Consider the following 22,980-nt stretch of genomic DNA (forward strand, 5'->3'; position numbering starts at 1 on the left):
TACATATTACTAAAATTTCCTTTGGTAAAATCTTTGTGATCGCGTTGCTTTAATACTGAGAAAAGACATCGGTATGTGTACAAAAAAAAAACATATTTAATCATTCGAAATGTGTTCTACTTCTACAAGTTCATTCGCCTATTCAGATCATTTGAGTTTGGTTTAGCCATACAAAAATTCAGTGATACTGTCTTATCTGAGGATAAATTATTTTGTAGATCCCCATTACACTGACAAATAGTAAACACCCTATATGCACTTCTCAATACGGTATGGGTATAGAAATAATCAGTCATCAGGCTGTCGAACCCGATCGATTTGGGGAGTGGCTAATAAGAAGTCCTCCCTCGGTTGCGTCCCCAATCCCCCTCCCCTCTAGACAAAGACGGTCGTGGAGGAATGCATCGCCCCTGTCCGGGAGCGGGTTTGGAAGAGCCCGGGCTGGCCCTGGTAGGGTAGTATCTTCCACACCCTCATACCTCCACGAATTCGCGCGGGAGCGCCCGCCCGACTCTCTCGGCGGGGGAGGATAACTGTCATGGGGATAAACCTGTGCCCCTAGACTTCTTCCTCCGGATTCTAAATTCTCAACCGTAAAATCTTTAGAAATGAGTCCCTATAATGTATAGTGGCTTCGATGACGAGAAAGGCCTCTCCTTTATATTGCTAGAATAATTGTTACTTAGTGCTAAGTAACAGTTTACGCCGCCCTCAAAGCCCTCTATCGGTCAGACTCTATGCTGCTTATTCCGGTAACTAAAAGAAGTTGTCAAATTATGCTCTATGAAAGTACGACAAACAACCCAATATTTTACTTCAAAAAGTCCACCCCCAATATCTACAACACTGTAATAATGGGGTCTGTTCGCTATTTATAAGGACCGCTATTTATAAAAGACCTCTATTCATTTAGTCCCCCGTTATGGATAGCGGTCCTTATAAATAGCGAACACACCCCATTATTACAGTGTTGTAGATATTGGGGGCGAACTTTTTGAAGTAAAAGATTGGGTTTGTTTGTCCTACTTTTATAGAGCATTATTTTATTTTTTTAATTAATTTTTTTTTTTAATTGTAAACTAAAAAGGTGACCATACCCCCCCCCCCCCCCCCCCCCCCCCCAACGAAACGAAATGTCGATCCGGCAAATTTTTAAATTTTGGGACCAAAAAAAAAAATCACTTCGTTATGCACGATTCCTTACAATTCTGTTCTCTGTCTATACGATATAAACGAAAACATTATACCTTTATGCCTTGTTTATACCAGCTTATACATCTAGATTCGGGTTTCCGAATAATTGAATGAAGGACTCACCCGGATATAGCGCCTCTGATTCTAGGAAGAGGCAATGCCGTAAAAAAAAAAACCATTGTTCATGGAGGAAACTAGACTCGATTACATTGCAAAAACAGAAGGAAATGACGTATTCAAATAAAAAAGGGGCACTTTTCCTCTTGCTATCGATCAGACTACACCACGCATGTTATAACTATCGATATGCACAATTAAACTCCTGTATAAAACTCACGTGCAAGGAAAAGAGAAGGAAGTGGTCGAGATAATTAGATCTGTGGTTCTACACATTTTGTCAGTACTGTTTTGATCAACGAAACGGCCATTATATTTCCTTTTTCGAATTTAGCAGCTGATGATCATACTGAAATAGACAACGATGGATCTGGCAAACCGGCGATTGGTCGTCATTTTGTTGGTGCTTTATAACGGTATATATGCCAATATTCTTAACATTTTGTATATTGATTTGTCTAATTTCTTTGCATAGCAATTTACACTTGAATATTCTTATCTGCAACTCGCATGATTACTCTCAAGTTCAGTTCAAGTTTTATTTATCTTTCTTTCATAGCACACATTACAAATATGACATGAATATAACAAGTTGAAGATGAGGTGACCTTGGTTGAAAGCAAGGCTTGCCGGAATTAAGGTCCCTCATGAGTAGCTTGTCGGTTCAAACTAATTATCTACATGTAAAAGCCATGCAGGGACAAAGCCAACGGTGGCGACTTACATAATATTCAAAAAGTAACTGTCAAGCCTTATACAAAAGAGGAAAATAGAGAAAGGAAGAAAAAGTGCTTGTAATGATTTTTCGGTGACATTTTAATCTCAAACTTAGTTGACAACGCAAGAAAAAGAAATACAAATGTGTACCATTAAGAAAGTGGTTGTGTACTACAAGTACGTCACTGGTATTTCACAGGGGGAGGGGCAATAGTACGGCCCATGTCCCTCCCCCTAAATCCGTCAGTTATGAGACTGTGTATTGGAATACAGGCTACCAGTTCAGACTTTCATACGAATATTATAGACTTTTATGGGCAAATATAAAGAAGATTGCAATGTTTTATCAATGAGTTCATAATAATGATTAGTTTGCGTCCCGAAAATTCGGACATCAATGATTGGCAATATTGCATTACCATCTTCTTTCTGTATGATATGATTTATACATGCATATATGACGGTATTAGCGGCACTGTATTCGATATAAATTATATTTGATGACTCCGTAATGGATCATTTTCAATTTAATTGAATATAAGAACGATGACAGAAAGATATATCACATTTTCAAAAATATATTTGTGGTTTATTGATTACTCTTTAGAATTTCACAAATTCAACATGATAAATTGATTTAATCAAAGCTTACAAAAGTGCAATGTTATTGGTAAGAACATACGTCTCATATTAAACTTTCTGGGAGAAGAATTACAGCTGCCATCAAAATTAACACATGACTGTGTATACGCGAAATGTTCTATCATGAGTCCAAATGAACCGGGTATTAATGATGGTAAGAATGATAACTTTCAATGCCATTCAATTCAAGGGGCGCTAGAGAAGTAAAGAACAATACTCACATTTGACTTGTGGTTGATTGGTTGGATGATAATAAGATCAACAACAACAACAACAACAACAACATTAACAACGATCGACGATGATGATGATGATGATGATGATGATGATGATGAACATTATAATTATATATTTTTTGTTATTCATGTGTGAAAGGGTCTTTGTCTAAGCATAATATATGCATACTATACTACGATTAATTTAATGGCCCGAACCGTATTCGCCATTTTATACACGAATGTGTGCTTCCATATCGCGTCAGTTGCTTAGCAACCATGGTGGTTTTCACCTTAATTGACTTCAATTCAATAGGAATATACCTTATCGCAGTTAACTTGCTTCTGCATTTATACCCGCATTCGCATGTATCTGTCTGGATGATGATGCGGGTATATACATGTATGTATGTATGTATATCAAATATCTTTTGGATTGGATTGGATTGGATTGTGTTTAAGTCAATATTCCCCTCACAAAATGGTATCATATGCGTATGAGAGTACATTCTTATTCTCTGCTTGTCGTAAACTAAACGATATGTAGTTTACAACCTGCTATAGTTTTTTGGGGTATGGCAAATGTGCTGTTCAAAGTGGGTGTAAAATCTATTTACAAATACTACTACAACAACGACTACTACGACAACGAATACTACAAGTCTACAACTACTACTACTATTGCTTTACGATTACACTTCAGTTCTGTACATAATAACAGGCCTAACTATATTGCCCTACATACTTATATTGACACAAAGTCTGAAGGAAGGGAAGGGAAAGGAAAAAAGAAAAGAGGAGAGAAAGGGTAGGAAAAAATAGGAAGAAGAAAAGAAACAAAGGGGGATATCAGTTGCAATTGTCCTGCCAAGTTGTAGCTGGGGGGGGGGGGGGGGCAAAAAGGCCCCTGCCCCCCCCCCCCCCCCCCCCAAGGGAAAGGGAAAGAGAAGAGCTAAAAAGGAACAAAAAAGAGGAAGAAGAAAAGAAGGGCAAAACAGTTCCGATTAATCCCGGCAACAACGTGTGGATGGGGGGGGGGGGCGAAAGGCCCTTGCCTCCCCCAGCAAACCTAAAACAGAGAGAAGGAAGGGAAAAGCAAGGACTAAAAAGAGGAGAGAAAGGGAAAGAAAAAAAGAAAGGTATGGGAGATCATTTTAGATTTTTCCTGCGAACAAGGTGTAGATCGGGGGGGGCACTGGCGTACTGTCGGAGGGGGGGGGGTGACAGATGCCCCCTAAATATAATTCAAACGTGGTTTATTTCTAATTTGATACCGGTGATTTACAAATGTTGCTGAAATGACATCATTTTTCGAGATTTGTCCTCAATATTTAATTTGTTATCCTTTTTTAAGCGCTTGTTGGAAAGTGGCAAATTAATATAGAAAGAAAGAAAGAATAGTAACCTAAAAGTACGACAAACGGATAGTTCTGCTTTTCCATATTTTTTATATTTTTAACACACCCTTTCGGCCATACCGGGGGGGGGGGGGCTTTGGACGAATGGTAGCGTCTAAGTTAACGCGACGCGACGCGACACTCCCAACGCACCCTTTCGGCCAAACTGGGGGGGGGGGGGGGCTTTGGACGAATGGTCGCGTTCAAATCAACTCGCCGCGACGCGACGCTGCCCACCCTTTCGGCATAAGCCGGTTGACAGTGCCCTGTGTATTATCACCTAAGCATACTCCAAATAAACGAGATTTTTCCTTAAAGGCCCACTGCACTACTTGTAGCTACTTGCGCCCTCTATATAACAAACAATGCTTAATCGGTGACCATTGGTCCCCCATGATCCTCTTTTTCTTATGTTAACTGAGAACTGAGTTGATGAGATAACCACCTGTCCAGTGACCTTGCAGGGCAGTCTAATCCCTCCTGTAAACTACGGCAGATAAGCTTTAAATGGAAATCCAAATCAGAGAACCAGACTGCTGAAACTTTGAATAAAATCGGACAAGAAATCAGAAAGTTATGAATTTGTAAAAGTAGTAAACACGATGGGTATGGGCTCTTAAAGTTGGCTGAATCGTCCGCCTTTTTAATACATAGCGTTTAATACATCGCGTTTAATACATCATCGATGTCTCTAGGCGCTTTACAAACATATTACAGAGATGTCACTACGAATATTACGGACAAAGAAAGAGGACAAAATATACAGTTCCTCAGGTAGACAAAGGAACATCACTTCACTGCTCTTATCTAAAAATGTGTAGAACAGGTGTCACATGCATATTCACCTGTTCTACTCATTTTTACATAATAGCAGTGGAGGGATGTTCCTTTATCTACCTGAGGAACTGTATATTTTGTCCTCTTTTTTGTCCGTCATGTTCATATGTATTATAAACGATTTAAACGAGGGTATGTCTCTGTGCGTAGTGTCAGACAAGTTTTCTATTTTTACCAGCAGAAAAGGACTAAACTTTCAATTTATCAAGTATCTATGACCCGGGATGATCTTTTCTCTTTAGAGGACCTATTATAATATCCTATCAATAATCATTTTTGAGTAGTACCCTAAGGGAGAGGGCATTTGGGAGAAAAACAGAACTTAAAGATATTTGTGTGCAAAACAAACGAAAGAGTTGTCCGTGTCTACGTCGCAATCCCCGGACCAACTGTCAATTTGAGTATCGCATGTCTTTAGTAATCTCATATTTCAAAATTCATAATTCTCCTATTATTGGTCCGACTTATCTCAAACTTTTCCCATTCTGTGTAACTTATGCTTCTACTTTCAACTGAAATTATACTCTATGCATTATAAGTATTCAAGGCATACAATTCTGCACACAATGTATTCATTTTTATTGCATGGCCGGATTGTGTTTGATGCCATGAAGGCATTTTAGAAAGGGAAAATAAAAGTGAAACTTTGCGTATTGTTTTTATTACATAATTACATTCGGTTAGAACGATATAGCTTGAAAAGTAAATTATTGTGATATTTTTAACCCTATCATAATTCCTGTACTGAAAGGGTTAAGGGTACAAATATGAGTTATTATCGCCGTATTACTATAGCAGCAGGTCTCTTAAAGGGATCCGGTAATTAAACTCAGTTGTCTCAGATTCTTAAACAAAACTCTGGATTTAGCTCATGCTGCAATGATAATTATAAACCTTTAGGTCAGTCAGAAACCCCATGACTTAAAAGCCGAGCGCCTGTCTGATTATCAAGATATTTATGATTGGAATTACAATTTTTGAAAACCGTTTGCCAAACGGTTTTCATAACACTACAGTCTATTGGGGAAAACGAGTATGGTAAAATCGGTCACTCAAAGATTGTTACTTTTTTTAGAGTCGTTTAAAGTCGTTTACAAGGCCGCACCGTTACAGTCAATTTCTAACCCATCCTCTCAATTCATCCTTTAAATTCCAGTGGTGTCGCTATGTCGAGCCCAGTACCATGGGAAGCTTGTTGGTACCTTTACTGATAAGTCAACACATGACATAGCCGGGACAGTGTACGCAGAGGATGAGACCACTCTCAGAATCATCGGCTTCAGATATGACGGTGCTGGTCCAGGTAAGAACATGCACGCTTGCACACGAGGCGTTATTTGCGTGACGCAGGAAAAAGTCATTTGCGTGATGGAGGACTGCGTCGTTTGTCCGCCACATGAATGCGTCAGCGACAACGCAGTGTCCAACAATGACAAAGACTTATTCATAACTAAACTCTTTATGACCCATGTAAACATATCATGAAACATGTCTGAAAAATTGGAGTGTCGTATGAAAACGTACACTGTTGCCCATTTAAATTGGAATAATTTTTCTTACCTCTTTTCATGCAATGATTGTGTCATATGTTGGGGATTTATTCTTGATGTAAAGGTTTATATCTTCTCAGAACTGTATTGACATATCAAAAGAGTCATACGACTAGCTAGTGTGATGTTCTGAGAAGATACAAACTTTATCTATTAAGAATAAATCATATTGTCACGATAATCTAATGAAAAGAGGTGAGAAAATTTATTCTAATTTTATGGGCAACAACGTATAATTGTTCAATAATCTGCACTGTACTTTTACTAAGAATATACACTGTTGGTCATAAAGGTGGAATAATTTGTTTTATCCCGCTCTATGGAATGATTTTGACAACGTTTTATTCCTAATAGATATAAATACTAATATACATCCTCAGGTTTTATTGAATAATAGTTGGTGAGTGTTTGTTTTGCGTGACTGCTAAATCATGTGTATGCTACTATGATTATCAACTATAGGGGACCTACGTCCTTAAGTCATAACTGACAGTAATGAGGATTAATGCCTCACAAAAGGAACTAATATAGCTGATCGACACGGTTTTGATCCTGGGGCCTCGAAGTTACAAAGCCATTGCTTTGCCACTAAATCATGACTGTACGCAGCCGGGGCTAAGGTAGGGGGCAGCCCCCACAAATAACAAAAAACAAAGAAAATGCAATACATTTTCAATAATTCATTGCATTTTCCCCCGGTCCCCAACAGGCAAAATTCCTCTGTACAGTCATGCATTATGGTTCAAGGCATGGTCACATAGAGAACAGCCTACTTTTATTTATATCTATTAGGAATAAATCGTTTTCAAAATCATTCCATAAATTGAGGTTAAAACAAATTATTCCACCTTTATGACCAACAGTGTATTAATAAAGGAATGTATTATATTCTTCTTTTAGTTGGATAAAAATTTGGCGAGAACATTTTCTAACAGTTTTATATAATTATGTGTCACTATCACTTTACAACATTTCTGCAATATATGTCACACGTTGTAGATTTTTTACCGATGAAAATGCTGACAAGGAAGTTCTGTAGAGGTCCACTGGGGCATTAGATTTCATAGCAAAGATGCTTAAAGCGCTCGAACAATTCTCATGTAAGCATTTCAGTCACACCACGTAACCACAATGGGGTATTAATAAAATGTATGGTCGACCGTCAGACCACGTACAGCCATCACCGTGAAATAATGGGTGTTTTGAGGTTATTGAGTAAATGGTTTATGCCTACGGGCCGGTATTATTGATTTATGTTTGTTTTTTTCCTCGATTACATGGTACGGCTTTGAAAGGGGAATTCAACCTTGTTTCAAATTGATTCATATTTCTAATGGCAAGGAGTTATGGGAAATAGTCATTACGGTGAGATGACAATAACAAATCCATTGGTGGGATTTCGTTCCGGATGTAAATCGTGAATCATTATTCATCTGGTGGTAACATAAAATAACAGCTCGTTGTTCACACATTCTCCATATGACTCATGACCAGGCGCGAACGCAGAGGGGTGTTTGGGGGGTTAACCCCCCCCCCCTTTGGTATTTTTATGTGTATAAACCCCCCTAAACCCCTCCCCTTTGTTTCGTTTTGTTTTGTTTTGTTTTGTTTTTTTTAATAATAAAAATAAATAAATAAATAAATTATTCCCATGGCTGACCTAAAAAAGGTGACCTTAACCCCCCCCCCCCCCCCAACGGAGCAAAATGTCAAATTTACAAATTTCGAGACCAAAAAAAAAAAAAGTGTCCTCTTACCCCCCCCCCCCCCCCCCCCCCCCCGCTTATTCAGCGGTTGGCTGAGTCGATGCGAAATTTTCGCCCCCCCCCCCCCCCCCCAAAAAAAAAAAAAAAAATAAATAAAAAATAAAAAAAAATAATAATAATAATAATAATAATAATAATGATAATAATAATAATAATAATAATAATAATAATAATAATAATAATAATAATACAAAAAATACAGCAACAACAACAACAACAAATATATATAAATATGATTTTTTTTTTTTAAATAAAAAATAAATAAATAAATAAATAAATAAATAAACTTTTAAAAAATGAATTAATAAATAAATTAATTAGTTAATAAATTTAAAAAACAAATTTAAAAATTAGGCATATTCTTTGAGCCATATGCATAAAGAGATAGTGAAGGAGGTTGAAAGACAGTGGAAACGGGTAAAAGTGTATACACATTTTGGAGGAGAGGGTGCTAAAGCTGACCCATTTTTTTCACATCACTTGTCCTTGTGAATTTAATGACGGCCAGTGAAAAGAATTATTTTCTGATATGCGAGCTAGCATAATTAATGATTGAATAAATACTCGTTGTTCTTGCGTCATGTTCTGTACCATTTGGTACTTGGTACTGATGACCTCTACATTGAAAGACAAACTAGATGCATGGTGCTTGAGGTCAAGTAAACATGTTGCCACTTGAAATATTGGCCATATATAGGACCTCGTGCTTATTGCAATGTGATCAAATCAGAGCGGAGATAGTATTAGAAGTGTTTGTCAAACCTAAAACAAACATAACTCCATGTATGAATAATGATTGTAAACTTCTGTCTAAAATATAATTCATAATTCATAAATATATTTGTATTTGTTTTAGGTGTAGCAAACATCGTATATCCTAATATATACTTCGTTAAATACATATATATATATATATATATATATATTACTACACGTTAAGGCTACTCTTGAGCTCTAGTATTGGCATCGTCCGTCGAGAGAACATGGCTATAAATCATTGTGGATTATTTATCCTGCAGTAGATTGATTGTTTGAACTAGTAAAATAAGATAAAAACTCACAAAAACTTGCTGGAAATCATCTTCAATAAAAACACAATTCTCATTTGCACATAGTGACCTGAGTGGTGAAGCACATGATGTCGGGCCTACTTACCTTTTTTTCTATCATTACTAGATCTCAATCTTTGAAATAAACTAAAAAATAATAGACCAGTCATTTTATTGGTGTAATATCGAAAATCAAATCAGGTTTTTCCATCTCGACCGTCATTGAATAATTGCAGTGCACGAAAATTGATTTCAAAAGGCTCTTCAGACATACACTACATCCGAAATATTTGAATGGGTGTTTCCAAATATTTTCAATACATCTGGAAACTTGGATTGGTATAAACATCAATATTTTTCATTTAAACATTCGGATATTATAAATCCAAACATTTGTAATAGCCGGTAGTTTTAACGAGTATTTTCATTTTTTTTTCTTCAAATACCTGGAAGTTTGAATAGGTACAGTCATCCAAGTTATTCCAATATCCATTCAATATGCAGATCTACTTGTGTATCTATCTATCCACCTTAAGTTTATTCATTTATATCTGATTTCTTTTTAACTATCGTTGTGTTTTTATTTACATATTTACTTTTTATTCTTATATTCATCGATGTTTTCTTAGTTTCTACACTACTTCCATGATTTCTTGGTAATCGTTTTTTTTTATTCTTTCCCTTTTCAGATGCTTTCATTTGGGCTGGAGAATCCGGGGTACCATCAGATGATGGTTTCATCATACCCGATGAAGAAGGAAGGTAGGAATACTTTCATTTCAGTTAAACTCAATCAAATTTCTAGTCCCACTTAACCGACTACTCTAACCATACTTTGCATATACCGCTATTAAGTATTAGTATAATTTATGTCGTTGCATTTGTTGTCATTCTTAAATTACTCCTGACAATCATTTCATGTAGTAGGTAGTAGTGGTTTTAGTAGTACTTGAAGTAATAATTGTATCAGTAGTAGAAGTAGTAATGGTAAGAGGAGAAGGAAGATGAGGTTTAGTAGTAGGTGTAGTAGAAATGGTAGTAGTAGTAACAATAGTAGCAGGAGTAGGTATTATTACTAATAGTGGTACCAGGGGCCTGTTTCATAAAACTTTTTATCTATAACAACTGCTAAATTTCTGTGACAAATTTGCTCTCAGCCAATCAGATGCCATGATTTTAGTAGCTTATAACAGTAGCTTGTAACTTGTTACTGATATCAAGTTTTATGAAACAGGGCCCAGATGTAGTAGTAGAGTAGTAACAATAGAGTTAGCAGTAGTTAAAGTCGTTGTATCAAGAGTAGTAGTAGTAGTAGTAGTAGTAATAGTAGTGGTGGTGATTGGTAGTAGTAGTAGTGGTAGGGGAGGTAGAGAAGTAGTAGTAACAGGGTTTGTAGTCGCCGTCGTCGTTATCATCTTCGTCCTCGTAGTATTAGTAGTGGTGGTGGTAGCAGGGGCGGCGATTTCTTTTCATGACTGGGGGACAAAATGCAAGAGACGAGGGAGCATAGTGAACGAGAGGGGCGAAGGTGACGGGAGTGACTACCTCCTCACAGGTGATACCAACGGAATACAGATTTTCTACAATATTTACCTGTATATTTTGAAGGATATTATGCGAGGGAGCGAGAAGATTTTTGCATTTGTATTAGTCTAAAAGATGCGCTCTTGGGCCCTCCATAGCCTAAAATTAGTGTGTTGCAGTCTTTAGTCAGTATTTGCTATGTTTGGTTGCACTTTGTTGCACGTCCCCCCCCCCCCTAATAAAGTCGAGGTGGGACGTGATTCCCCACCCCCCCCCCCCCTTCGTTCCCCAGGGATCGCCGCTCCTGGGTGGTATAGTTTCAGTAGAAGTAGTAGTAGGAGTAGTCGTGGTTGAGTAGTAGTACTTTCTTCTTCTTTCGCCATAAACCAGCCTTTATATTTCTCTCCTGTGCAGAACGGTAAAGCTTGAAGCGTATGACAACGTAGATATCAGCGTGACCCTACCGGCAGGAAAAACTGTATCGTCTCTAGCTTGGATCTCGGTCTGGTGTCGACGATTTGCGGTATGGAAAACGCTTTCTCCTCGCTTTTTATTCAATGGCAAATACAGGAGTTCTTGGCGGGGGTGGGTACTTGTCCGGAAAATCTTCCATTTTGGGGTGAATTTTTAGGCCAAATATCTCTGGAAAGCAAAAGGTTCTTACATTTTCCATTTGTGTTTTCAGTGCCAAAATCTGCCAGGGCACATGAGCACACATTTTTGAGCCATTTTACCTGTTTGTTCTTCAGGTTTGCAAGATTGTGCTTATTCCCGTTCTCGAGATTGTGCCTCTTCCTGTGCTCCCCGTCACGGGTCCGCTCATGTAACTTATTCCAACTTTGCCTTCCATGTTTGATTTTTTTTTAAATGAAATTTCACCCGCATGTTTCATGTTTCACTTTTGTCGGAAGGTTTTGTTTGTTTGTTTTAGGTTTTTTTTTTTTTTTTTTTTTTTTTTTTTTTTTTTTTTTTTGGGGGGGGGGGGGGGGGGGGGGGGGGGGGCAGCTTTTTTTCCGATGGTCCGATGGTCATTCCAACCCAATTTTGATCATTTTTATATAGAGCGGCACTGACGATGCCTCACACCCCACCCCACCCCACCCCACCCCACCCCACCCCGTCTCTCTCTCTCTCTCTCTCTCCCTCCCTTTCTTTCTCCCCCTCTCTCTCCCTCCCTTTCTTTCTCCCCCTCTCTCCCTCCCTCCCTCCCTCTCCCTCTCTCTCCCTCCCTCCCTCCCTCTTCCCCTCCCTCTCACTACCTCTCTCTCCCTCCCTCCCTCCCTCCCTCCCTCTCCCTCTCTTCCTCCCTCCCTCCCTCTCCCTCTCTCTCCCTCCCTCCCTCCCTCCCTTTCTCTCTCTCTCTCCCTCCCTCCCTCCCCCTCCCTCTCTCTCTCTCCCTCTCTCCCTCTCTCCCTCCCTCCCTCCCTCCCGCACACACCCTATAAAACTAATTTGACCATTTTACTCCACCACACTCCAGAGATTACATTCCTATTTTTTTTTACATTTACGCTTACATTTACATTTAAACAGTTACATTTACATTTACATCAACAACAGGCATATTTATTGTTTCTCTTGGGCGGTCGCTGAGACAGGTTTGACTGTATATCACTTATTTTGTTTAATTGAGGAGAAAACACATGGGAAATTCTTTGAAGTTACTCCGACTAAAATATAATACACTTTAATATAGCAAGACTGAACGAAATGAATTGACATTTCTATATTTTGGTCTTTACTGCTTTTTTCAACCATACAGGCAAATTTTGGAGACCTGACTGTTCCCGCCAACTTCATAGCCCCTGCCCCTCTGGACCTGGGGGCCCTCGGCTTCGCACCTCGTGTGCACAACACCTATGCGTCTGCCGTGATCATCTTAAACGCAAAGCAGATCCGAGTTGAGAATCTGGTCTATGATGGTCAAGGACCAAGTAAGATAATACAGTCAAACCTGCTTTAGTGTCCACCTGTCTACAAAGACCACCTGTCTACAACGAGCATATTTTTTGCTTCCCTTGGGCGGTCGCTGTAGACAGGTTTTTGTATAACATGTTCTTTGTAGAGGACCTGCGATCATGAGCATCGACAGACAGACAGAGGGGTGTTACAATTCCTTACGAATGTTTTGTTGGCAAATCTTGGCAAGAATGAGAGTCAGATGTGAAATTATTATATATACATGAGCCTGATATTCAAAGTTCAATGCTCCAACGGAAGAATCACGTTGATGATTAATGGCTGGTAGTTGTCAGGGGTTCCCTTTCATTTTTTTTCTGGAGTAACAACGAAGAATTTGGCACCAAAAAAATATTATCATAATTGTGCTATGTGATGCCCCTGTGATGCTTTGACCCGTGTCAGTTTTTTTTTTAAACGAATACAAACTAGCACACTACTTTAATTTTATTTATGTGAGAAGCCAAATTTTTTTTTTACACCAATCAGTTATGATACGAAAAGGAAAATGGATCAAACAGGCAGTATACCAACTGACGAGTGGAAATTAAAAGCAAACGAGATCTCATGACGAAAAAACGAAATGCAATGAGACGAGTGGGGATTGGACAAATCGATAATGAGCAAAAACAAAAAGGAGCAATTTACCAATCTAAAAGCCACCTCTTTTGTTCGTTGATTGTTTAACGTTATTTTTTTCTTCATTTCTTTGATTTCCTTTCATCATTTTTCTTCTCCACTCAGGAGCATATTTCTGGGTTGGACCGGGAGGGACCCCTAACAATGTTGGCGACTATGAAATTCAAGACGAAACGGGAAGGTAATTGATTTGATTAGAGTGGTATATAAACTCAACAAGGAAAAGGCAAAATAGGTTGGCCTCGATGACATAGTCTTTGTAATTACTTGTCATTGAATAGCTACTTTCATATACGTGACTTAATAAATAACCTATTTAAACCGACGAGACCTACGTCAGATCGGTGAATTGCCTTTTGGTCTACAGCCAGTTCGTCTACTACCCAATTAATCTATTCCCATATGGTCTTCACCCAACACGTCTACTATATACATGGTTTCATAATCATTTCGTCCACCCATGACCATTTATGCTAATATTTTTTTTGGTCTATCAATCATTTGGTCTAATTGCCAGTCGGTCTAATTCCCAGGTCGCCCAATGCCCATTTCGTTTACTATTCATTCGGTCTAATAATCATTTAATCATAAATAATTATAATCATCAATTGATAACTAAACCTTATGGTAGACGAAATGTACATTAGACAAACTGGTAATTAGACCGACTGGCAATTAGACTAATGGGCATTAGACAAACTGGGAATTAAACTTATTGGAGATTAGACCAAATGATTATTACCCTAAATGGTCAATAGTCCAGGTGATAAGTAGACGAAATGGTTACTGGACCATGTGGAAAGTAGACTGGCTGGGTGTAGACCTTATGGGAATAGACTAATTGGATAGTAGACGAACTAGTTGTAGACCAATAGTTTGAAGGAACATGTCCTTGTCAGTGGGGTTGATATGAGACCATGCTGAATGCTGACAGAGCTAGGCTCTGTTCAAGGCTTAAGAAATAATGGTTAAGTGTCAAATTAGAGTCTGTGTCTGCAAATTAATATTAAACTGAGCAAAGATTATATTACCCCCGAATGGCCACGAATCATGAGGTTTTGAGTCGGAGTGGAGTAAATTGTGCTGCTCGACCATCGTATAAAGAAGCATTTTCTGGCTCGATCTTAGTCTGTCTGTGCATGAAGAAAAAATCTTACTTTTCAGGAATAATAATAATAATAAATAATAATGAATAATTTATCAATTGATTGCTAAAAAACATATTATCGATTTTAATTGATTCTATAGCAAAGGTCCTAAATATGAGAACGATTATTTCCCTAGCTTTGTTTACCCACGTTTTGCTCTTCTTCTTTTTTTTACGTGGAATACGTTTAATTTGGCATTTTTAGTAGCCTCGTTATTTCTTACAAATTATTTTTTTCTGTAAAAAAAGTGAAGGAATGATTTTTTTAAAATGTAGTCATGGAATGAAAGAGGGATTAGTTTGGTTTTAATCCTCATTTTCCATAATACTCCTGTCTAAAATATATTTGTCATCATCACTTTAAACATAATTAAAACAAAGGAACATAAAATAATTATATGTGCATATCGAACAAAAAGTACGCCCAAATCATTAAATGATTAATCACATGCAGGGAAACAAAAGAGTATAATATGCTATGACATAGAAAAATTATAAACATAATTTTATAAAGTGAAACTATAATCAAAAGTTTCAATAATTCATTTATATTTAGGAACGATAAGGTATATGATCATGCGACCGGTAGCACGTTTTGAATGTAATGTTATTCATCTACCCTCCCGTTTCCGATTTCGTTCACAGTACTGGTGTTATCAACGCGTACAACGGTGAAACGATCACCCTTACCCTCCCCGAGGGTACAGATATATTCGACATCGGACACTTCGGGCTGTGGTGCATCGCGTTCACGCAGGACTTCGGGCACGTCGACATCCCTTCGCAAGGCGAGCTCAACATCCCTCCAGCACCTCTCACCCCCGGCGGATCAACGAGATTGGTAATCATGAAAGAGATGATGATGATAATATTTGGCGTGGATAAATGTATCATGCTAAGATATTCATCTTCAAAGTTATTCAGATCCTCATTGCATATATCTAACATAAGTTACAAGCCACAAAATAGAAAAACGTAGGTTTAAGTGGTGTTATGATCTCTCTATAATTAAAAATTGGTTAAATGAAGTCTATAAGGATAGTACGAGTAGAGCTATTTCTACTGGATGAAGGATTGAATTTTATATTACATTAAATGATATAATTCATAGGAAATCATTTTAACAATGTAAAAGATACAAACAGGCATTAAGACAGTGTTAATGATCGTGAAATTAAGCAATCAGAGTATTATACTCAATATGTAATTTAACTGTAGATATTTGAGTATGCACTTGATTAGCAAAGACCAAAGGCCAATCTTGCAGTGGGTCTATTCCCAGTGATACTGAATTTTCCCCCTGGTATCTTTATCTTTATCTTTGTACGATCAGTAGACCGACTGGCGATTTAGGCCAATAATGACTGGAAAAATACAAACAGGAAATAGACGAAATGGGATATCAGATTTAACAATTTTTTGTAGGGGGAAGTTATCGCTCTATTAACTGTTTATGTTGTCGTAACCTATAGACGTTTCCAAACTGCGAGACGCTGGTCGAAGACGAGCTTCAAGTGAGTTGGATGATCAACGGCACCGACATCGTCATCCGACTGAGCAGCACCAATGACACCGCCGACTACGCCGCGTTCGGTCTTAGTGGATCGCCAACGGGTACTTTGATGGTTGGCGGGGATGTTGTAGTGACTTTCATCGATAATATGAAAGCTCCTCAGGCCGTTGACTACTATCTTCAAGGCCAAGCTCAGGTACGAACAAAAAACTTTTCTTCTTTTTTTTTGTTTTTTGAATCAAGTTTATACTCACCGGACTAGATATAGACCAGGGGCGTAAATCCGTACCGAGGAGTGGGGGGATGATTGGCGATAGCCATCACATACTAGCACGAGCAAACGCCCACACTAATTTACGCAAGCGCGCGCGATCGCGCACGCACAAACACACAACACACACACACACACGCGCGCACACACACCACAAACACACACATACCCAAACACATGTACATAAATTTATACATGCATACATACATGCACGCACATGCCAAATTTGACAACCATAAAGTAAATGAATTGGACATATATTTCGAAATACTTACAGCTGCAAACTGTAGTGTTTAATTATAATGAACTCCGAAATAAGACGACACACTTTCAAGTAGTAACATAAAGATTGAGTATTTCGTCAGGAAGATGTAAACTCTTTATTTTGACTCCCATCACTTAGAAAATGATGTATAATGGTAAGGGGCGTCGCTAGACCTTTTTTTAGTGGGGGGGGGGTGTAGAGGCCAACGATTACCGACAAAACTAGCCCCCAATTACTGACAAAATTAAATGTCCCAATAATGACAAATTTAACCCTATATACCCGGGGCCGAAGGCTAAATTGTTTTTCCTACGGACTATCTATAGTACTTGCGTATGCGCAAATGGTCATTTTCCTCGACGACATAAATATACGAATTATTTCGTCAACTTAGTCAGCATCATAGCTATATATTTTATTTTAGGGAGGGGCGGTAGTGAGCAGGTGAATCACTCAAAGAGTGCGCGAAGCGCGCTCATTAGGGGGTGTGGATGATAGGCCTACCGCGCGAAGCGCGGAAGCTGAGACATTTCCTTAAATTATTATAAAAAGAAGACGATTTGCTGTACCGTTCTCGACTGTAAATCCTTGTCCGAATTCAGTTTTTTTTCCCCACCGACCTCCCCCCCCCCCCCCGCGCTAAAGTTTTGGCGTTTCATTAAATTATTAGAGAAAGTAGACAATTCGTTGAACCGTGCTCGACTCTAAATCCTTGTATGAATTCAGTTTCTTCCTCTCTCTCCAGCGCGAAGCGCGGAAGCTTTGACATTTCATTAAATTATTAGAGAAAGTAGACGATTTGTTAAACCGTGCTCGACTCTTAATCTTTGTATGAATTCGGTTTACCCCTCCCGCGCAAAGCGTGGAAGTTTTGACGTTTCATTAAATTATTATAGAAAGAAGACGATACGTTGTACCGTTTTCGACTCTTAATAAGCCCTATTTATCTGAATTCAGTTTCCCCCACTCGCGCGAAGCGCGGAAGCCTTGACGTTTCCTTAAATTTTTAGAGAAAGCAGACGATTGGGTATACTGTTCTCGACTCTTATTTCTCGTCTGAATTCAGTTTCCCCTTCCCGCACGAAGCTCGAAAAGCTTAGACGTTTAATTTAATTATTATAGAAAGAAGACGATTCGTTGCACCGTTTTCGACTCTTATTAAGCCCTATTTATCTGAATTCAGTTTCCCCCTCTCGCGTGAAGCGCGGAAGCTTTGACGTTTCCTTAAATTATTAGAGAAAGCAGACGATTCGATGTACCGTTTTCGACTCTTAATAAGCCCTATTTATCTGAATTCAGTTTCACCCCTCTCGCGCAAAGCGCGGAAGCCTTGACGTTTCCTTAGATTATTAGAGAAAGCAGACGATTGGGTGTACTGTTCTCGACTCTTAATTCTCGTCTGAATTCAGTTTCCCCTTCCCGCGCGAAGCGCGAAAAGCCTAGACGTTTTATTTAATTATTATAGAAAGAAGACGAGAAGGCGAACTTTAGACCGTTCCTGAAACGGTCGAACCTGCAACGGCGCTTTATATTGACCGTTCGACCACACACTGCGCAATCAAGATCAGTGCAGTCGTCACGGTAACCTATTGGCCCCCTACCTCCCCTAGATCGCGCGGGCGAGGAAAAATTGTTCTGCATTGCGCGAGAGAGTGGAGCATGCATGCGGTGCAATTTGCAGAAGACTGCGTGGCCGGCCGGCCGGGGTGCGGCCCAATGCATTTTGTGTATATAGTGGGATTCTTATTATTCTGAAGTTTATGAAGTGCTTGTTCGCGCACGTCGCGCAACTATTCTTAATGATAGTGACATACTGTATACGTGTAGGCTATACAGTTATACATACACAAAAACAATAACTCATTTCTCATGCATTATGCTGAAATTGAAACAATCACATTTTTTCCTTCTTCTTCTTCTTCCCCTTTTTCTCTCTTTTTGTTGTAATATCAGGGGGGATGTTGGTACAGGCCACCCCCCCCTACTTCAAGCCAGGGGGATGCAGCCCCCCCCCCCCATCCCCCCGGGATTTACGCCCCTGATATAGACCAATATGATTACGGGAAACATGCTTTCACAGTACTTTGAGCAGTTTGACCTGAGGTCGACATTGCCTGCCCGAAAGCAACAATGATTGTTTTTTTGGACAGTCTATCATAGTTATAGAAATGTACTGCAAATGTCGGATGCCCGATGATGAGGTGTCTGGTGTTCGAGTATTGGTAATTGTAATATTATAGAGGGGCCGCAGCCCGGCAGGGGTCATACTTTATATCAAAAATCAGCTTAATAATAAAAATTCATGTATTCGAAAGTTATTTCCCTCCGAAATATTCAGCTATTCGGCAACAGCCTTAGTCAGCTACGATGACCCAACCTGACCTTTATGACGTAATTTGCAACATTTCATCACGTGCCAATATGATTTGATATCAATAAAAACAACTTGAAATAATGTCCACAATATTGCAGTGTTCCCCTCAAAATGGCGGTGGTGCCTGTCCAGATACAATTTCATCAGCACAAGACGGTAACAACAACGCAGAATTGGTTGAGTCATATTATGAGGAGAACGGAGTCACAAACATTGTTTACCGCCGACCTCTAGCTGCATCTGGTAAGCAAATACTTAGTTCTGGTAATGGTGAAAAAAAACATTGAAACAGTTTCTATTCAAATTCACACCAATTATTAAGCAATACAAATAAATGACTCTTGCTAGAGGAATTTGAATGAAATTGTGTAATCGCAGAGAAAAAAGCAAAATAAACATCAATTTCTTCAACGGTCGGGGTTGGTACAAACCGAATTCAAAATTACGAATATGTCTGTTTAGCTCCCTCTTTCGGAAGCAACTCGATATAGTCCTCTCGACTGGCGATCACAGAACTGAGTGGCGATTCATTCACGCCGAAAAGCCAACTCACACACAGAAAACGCTCTACTGAAAACTTCCGCATCACGATCAGTTGTTGTGACTACTTACATTTCTTCAGCTTCTGTAAATTGCACATGCAGTGAACTAGTATAGTATTAATGACTGCTTAAATTTGAGAGAAATAGTTGTTTTTATACGCTCAAGGGAAAGTAATGATGATGTGCTATTGTTGTTTTTGTTGTTGAAATAAATTTTTATTCAGATACAAAATCCTGGATAATATCATACATAAATATTAATTTTAATGAGATCAAATTATATATCTGCCAACCCGGTATATGAACGAACGAAAGAGAGGGAGGGGGGCGGGAAAAGCGCGCGAACAGCCCCGGCACGAGCAGAGCTATGTTACTGCATGTGCACATGAGCGTGATCGGCAACTATATCTTGCAAGACAGTTTTCGAGGGCCTGCCAGCAAAGAGAAAGATAGGTAGATTATTACAAGACACAAAAAAGACATCAGTACATCTAAGCACATCGTTTTGTTGGAGTATTTTCTTTTGTTGAGCATTTGTTGACCACCGTACTGTCCGGTGAGATGTTGTAATTTTTGCATAGCCAGACATGGATATAGCTCTGCGACCAGTGCAGGGCAACTGTATAGCGCAGGTAACCGAGCGATCAGCAAGTCATTGTGCATGCGTGCAACTTGCTACTAACTGCAAAGACGGCAGCACAGCGAGAAAGGTCGCTAGCAGACGACACTCCTCACACTGGGCGAGATTCTGTGCGAGTTTCAGATACTGAAACCGCCGTGGGTTTCGTTCAACCGAGAGAGGGCGTTAGACCGTAATCACATTCAAACAAGTCATTCAACGGTTTTCTCGCGAAAAGGGTATCAGACGAGGGTTGTTTTTAAAACCAGAATTCTTCAAAATGCGTCAAGAGAATCGAAAACTATTGATCACATTTTATATTTTAGTATCCATCAAACATTTTATGACCATAAATTATCAGTTTTGTTGTCAATACGTTTTTACTACCAGTACTAAAATTTATCTTTAATTGATAACAAAGGAAGAACTGGCGGATGGGGGATGGAAGAGGGGAGGGGTATGTGCCTACTTCATGGGCCCAAATCTGCTACTAGAATGTTTACATTTGTTGGTACTACCTCCCTCTCTCAATTTGGTATGTATCAACGACTATCATCTCCGAAATCTTCTGAAAACTCGGCATACCTGTCCTTAGATATGTTTGTGGGGGTCACCAATTACTCCATTATATTACAATAAACAGGCCTACTAAAATATAAGGCTGGTCTGAAAAACCTTTTCTCATATACTGTCTGATTGAACATATTTTATCATTAGTTTCTTCTGCATTAATGTGATTTTCGCTTTTGTTTTCTGCTTTTGTTCTCATTACAATGTTTTGCGCAGTTAAGTATACTTGTATGGTGTAATATATTTGTATAGTAATTGGAATTTATACTTTTACAATTACATGCATTATTATTTTCCATATCTTAGACGCAACATATGACAAGGCTTTCACTACCGATGGTCCAATCTACGTCATCTGGGCTCGAGGGCCTATTAATCGTGATGGGCGTGTTGCTTACCACAATGTACGACGATCACTTAGTAAGTCTGACATGAATGTGATTGACTTGATCTATTTTTAAAATATATAATGGAACGAAAAGAAAGGCTCAATATGACGGATCGTGAAACCTGCGACGATATGGACATGATTAAATAACGATTAATTGATATATTTAAAAAGCATTTCATTATACAACAGAACTAGAACGATTGAGCAATTATCACCGAAACATTGACCAGAATAGATTATATTGAATACCTGTGTTTAAATTTTATTTGTTTGTGGGTCATTCATTTGCAACAGAAAGTAGGAGATGGACTAAAAAGTTGGAGGCGTGACAGCCCGGATATATTTATGTAAATCATGCTGATTAAAATAATAGGCACAACGGATCTTGAAGAAAATTATAATGGTCTAAATGTAACACATACTTCAAATGTAACACATTCGTCTTCAAACTAAAGAATTCAATCTTTCTTTCTTTTGTTTTTTAATTTGAAGACATAAACAAATTATACTAGTATCCAATTTTATTAGGCAACATAATGCCATTTACGTTAAGCATATACTTTGGTATTTATGAAGGATCTTTTTTTCGTTTAGAGTCTTCAAATCTCCAGATCGATTTCGGACGTCCTAACTCCACGTGCCCACCTCTCGGCCAGAATGCTACTGTGCCACCCGTAACAGATGGCTGGGTGATCCCAGGAATTGAAGAACTTGAAACAGCTACCTTCACCGTGGAGATGGGATTGTCTGGTGGAAGCAAAGGATATGAATATATCACTGGTAAGAATTGTTCCAGGCACATCCGCGAGTTTGGGGTTGTGGCAAGTGGCAACTCCTCCTCTCCTCCCCCTTTGGTGTCTTTTGTGGGAACATTTTGCTATTGTATAGCCTTGTCTCCACGCCCAAAAACAATAGAAGTCCAAACCCTCCCCACCCCCCCCCATTGTTTTTCGTGTTACTCCAAAAATAGACTTCCGTCGGAAAATGAAAACATTTTAGGCCCATTTCATCAACTGTTCACCCTTGTCCCCCCCCCCCCCTTTTTTTTAAAATTATTATTATCATGTGTTTGTTGTTATTTTTTGGTGGTGGGGAGGGGAAGCTTAATGGTAAATTATAGCTTTTCTGGCTGCATGCTTTTATTCGACACCCCTCCTACCAATGAAAATGGAATGGCAATTTCTTTGGCAGAGATGTCCGAATCATCCATATTTCCTAGCATATTTGTATCGAAAGTATTCGGAAATTTCGTATATGGAAACAGTCAGATTCATTTCGGAATTAATCGTGAATCATTTGGAAATAGTATTTTGTATAATACGTTATCGTGTTTTTCACGGCAGGCCGTGTTGGTTGGGGAATCGCATGGTTTATCAACGGTCAGCTAATTCCTGAGTTAACCCTGAGACGCAACGTGACCTACACATTCCTTGTCAGTGGTGGAGATGACCCGGTCGTTAGTGGTAACTATCATCCCTTCTATATTACTGATGACGTCAACGGTGGCTATGCGCAGCTCACCGAAGCAGAACGACAGGTGAGTTTGTCATGCTGGTATCTTCTGGCGCAGTTCGAATGGCAAAAGGGCGCTCTTTCGATTCGATGATTTCATAGCTGTAATACAATCGCAAAGACTTTCGAAAATCAGCATTTTTTCATCACCTTTTTGAAATGTGTGAATA

The 22,980-nt window shown here is 38.9% G+C and overlaps 1 protein-coding gene across 1 annotated transcript; it reads left to right on the plus strand.

The window, feature by feature from the left end:
- Positions 1 to 1,518: 1,518 nt before the first annotated feature.
- On the plus strand, positions 1,519 to 22,919 carry LOC756575 (protein Skeletor, isoforms B/C). The gene is made up of 12 exons (XM_030972720.1): positions 1,519 to 1,727; positions 6,276 to 6,422; positions 10,174 to 10,246; positions 11,423 to 11,531; positions 12,771 to 12,942; positions 13,712 to 13,787; positions 15,399 to 15,594; positions 16,226 to 16,462; positions 19,275 to 19,419; positions 21,214 to 21,327; positions 21,893 to 22,078; positions 22,642 to 22,919. The coding sequence occupies exons 1-12, from the start codon at positions 1,676 to 1,678 to the stop codon at positions 22,902 to 22,904; spliced, it is 1,770 nt and encodes a 589-aa protein (XP_030828580.1). The 5' UTR covers positions 1,519 to 1,675; the 3' UTR covers positions 22,905 to 22,919.
- Positions 22,920 to 22,980: the final 61 nt, after the last annotated feature.

This window comes from Strongylocentrotus purpuratus, unplaced genomic scaffold (assembly GCF_000002235.5).
Source record: "Strongylocentrotus purpuratus isolate Spur 01 unplaced genomic scaffold, Spur_5.0 spur5_scaffold_6, whole genome shotgun sequence".
NCBI lineage: Eukaryota > Metazoa > Echinodermata > Echinoidea > Camarodonta > Strongylocentrotidae > Strongylocentrotus > Strongylocentrotus purpuratus.

Excerpts from the sequence above, each read along its gene's own strand:
- LOC756575 (XM_030972720.1), top strand. The coding sequence starts at position 1,676 with ATGGATCTGGCAAACCGGCGATTGGTCGTCATTTTGTTGGTGCTTTAT. Across the intron at positions 1,728-6,275 it reads TTTGTTGGTGCTTTATAACG|TGGTGTCGCTATGTCGAGCC; the intron begins GTATATATGCCA and ends TTTAAATTCCAG. Across the intron at positions 16,463-19,274 it reads ATCTTCAAGGCCAAGCTCAG|TGTTCCCCTCAAAATGGCGG; the intron begins GTACGAACAAAA and ends ACAATATTGCAG.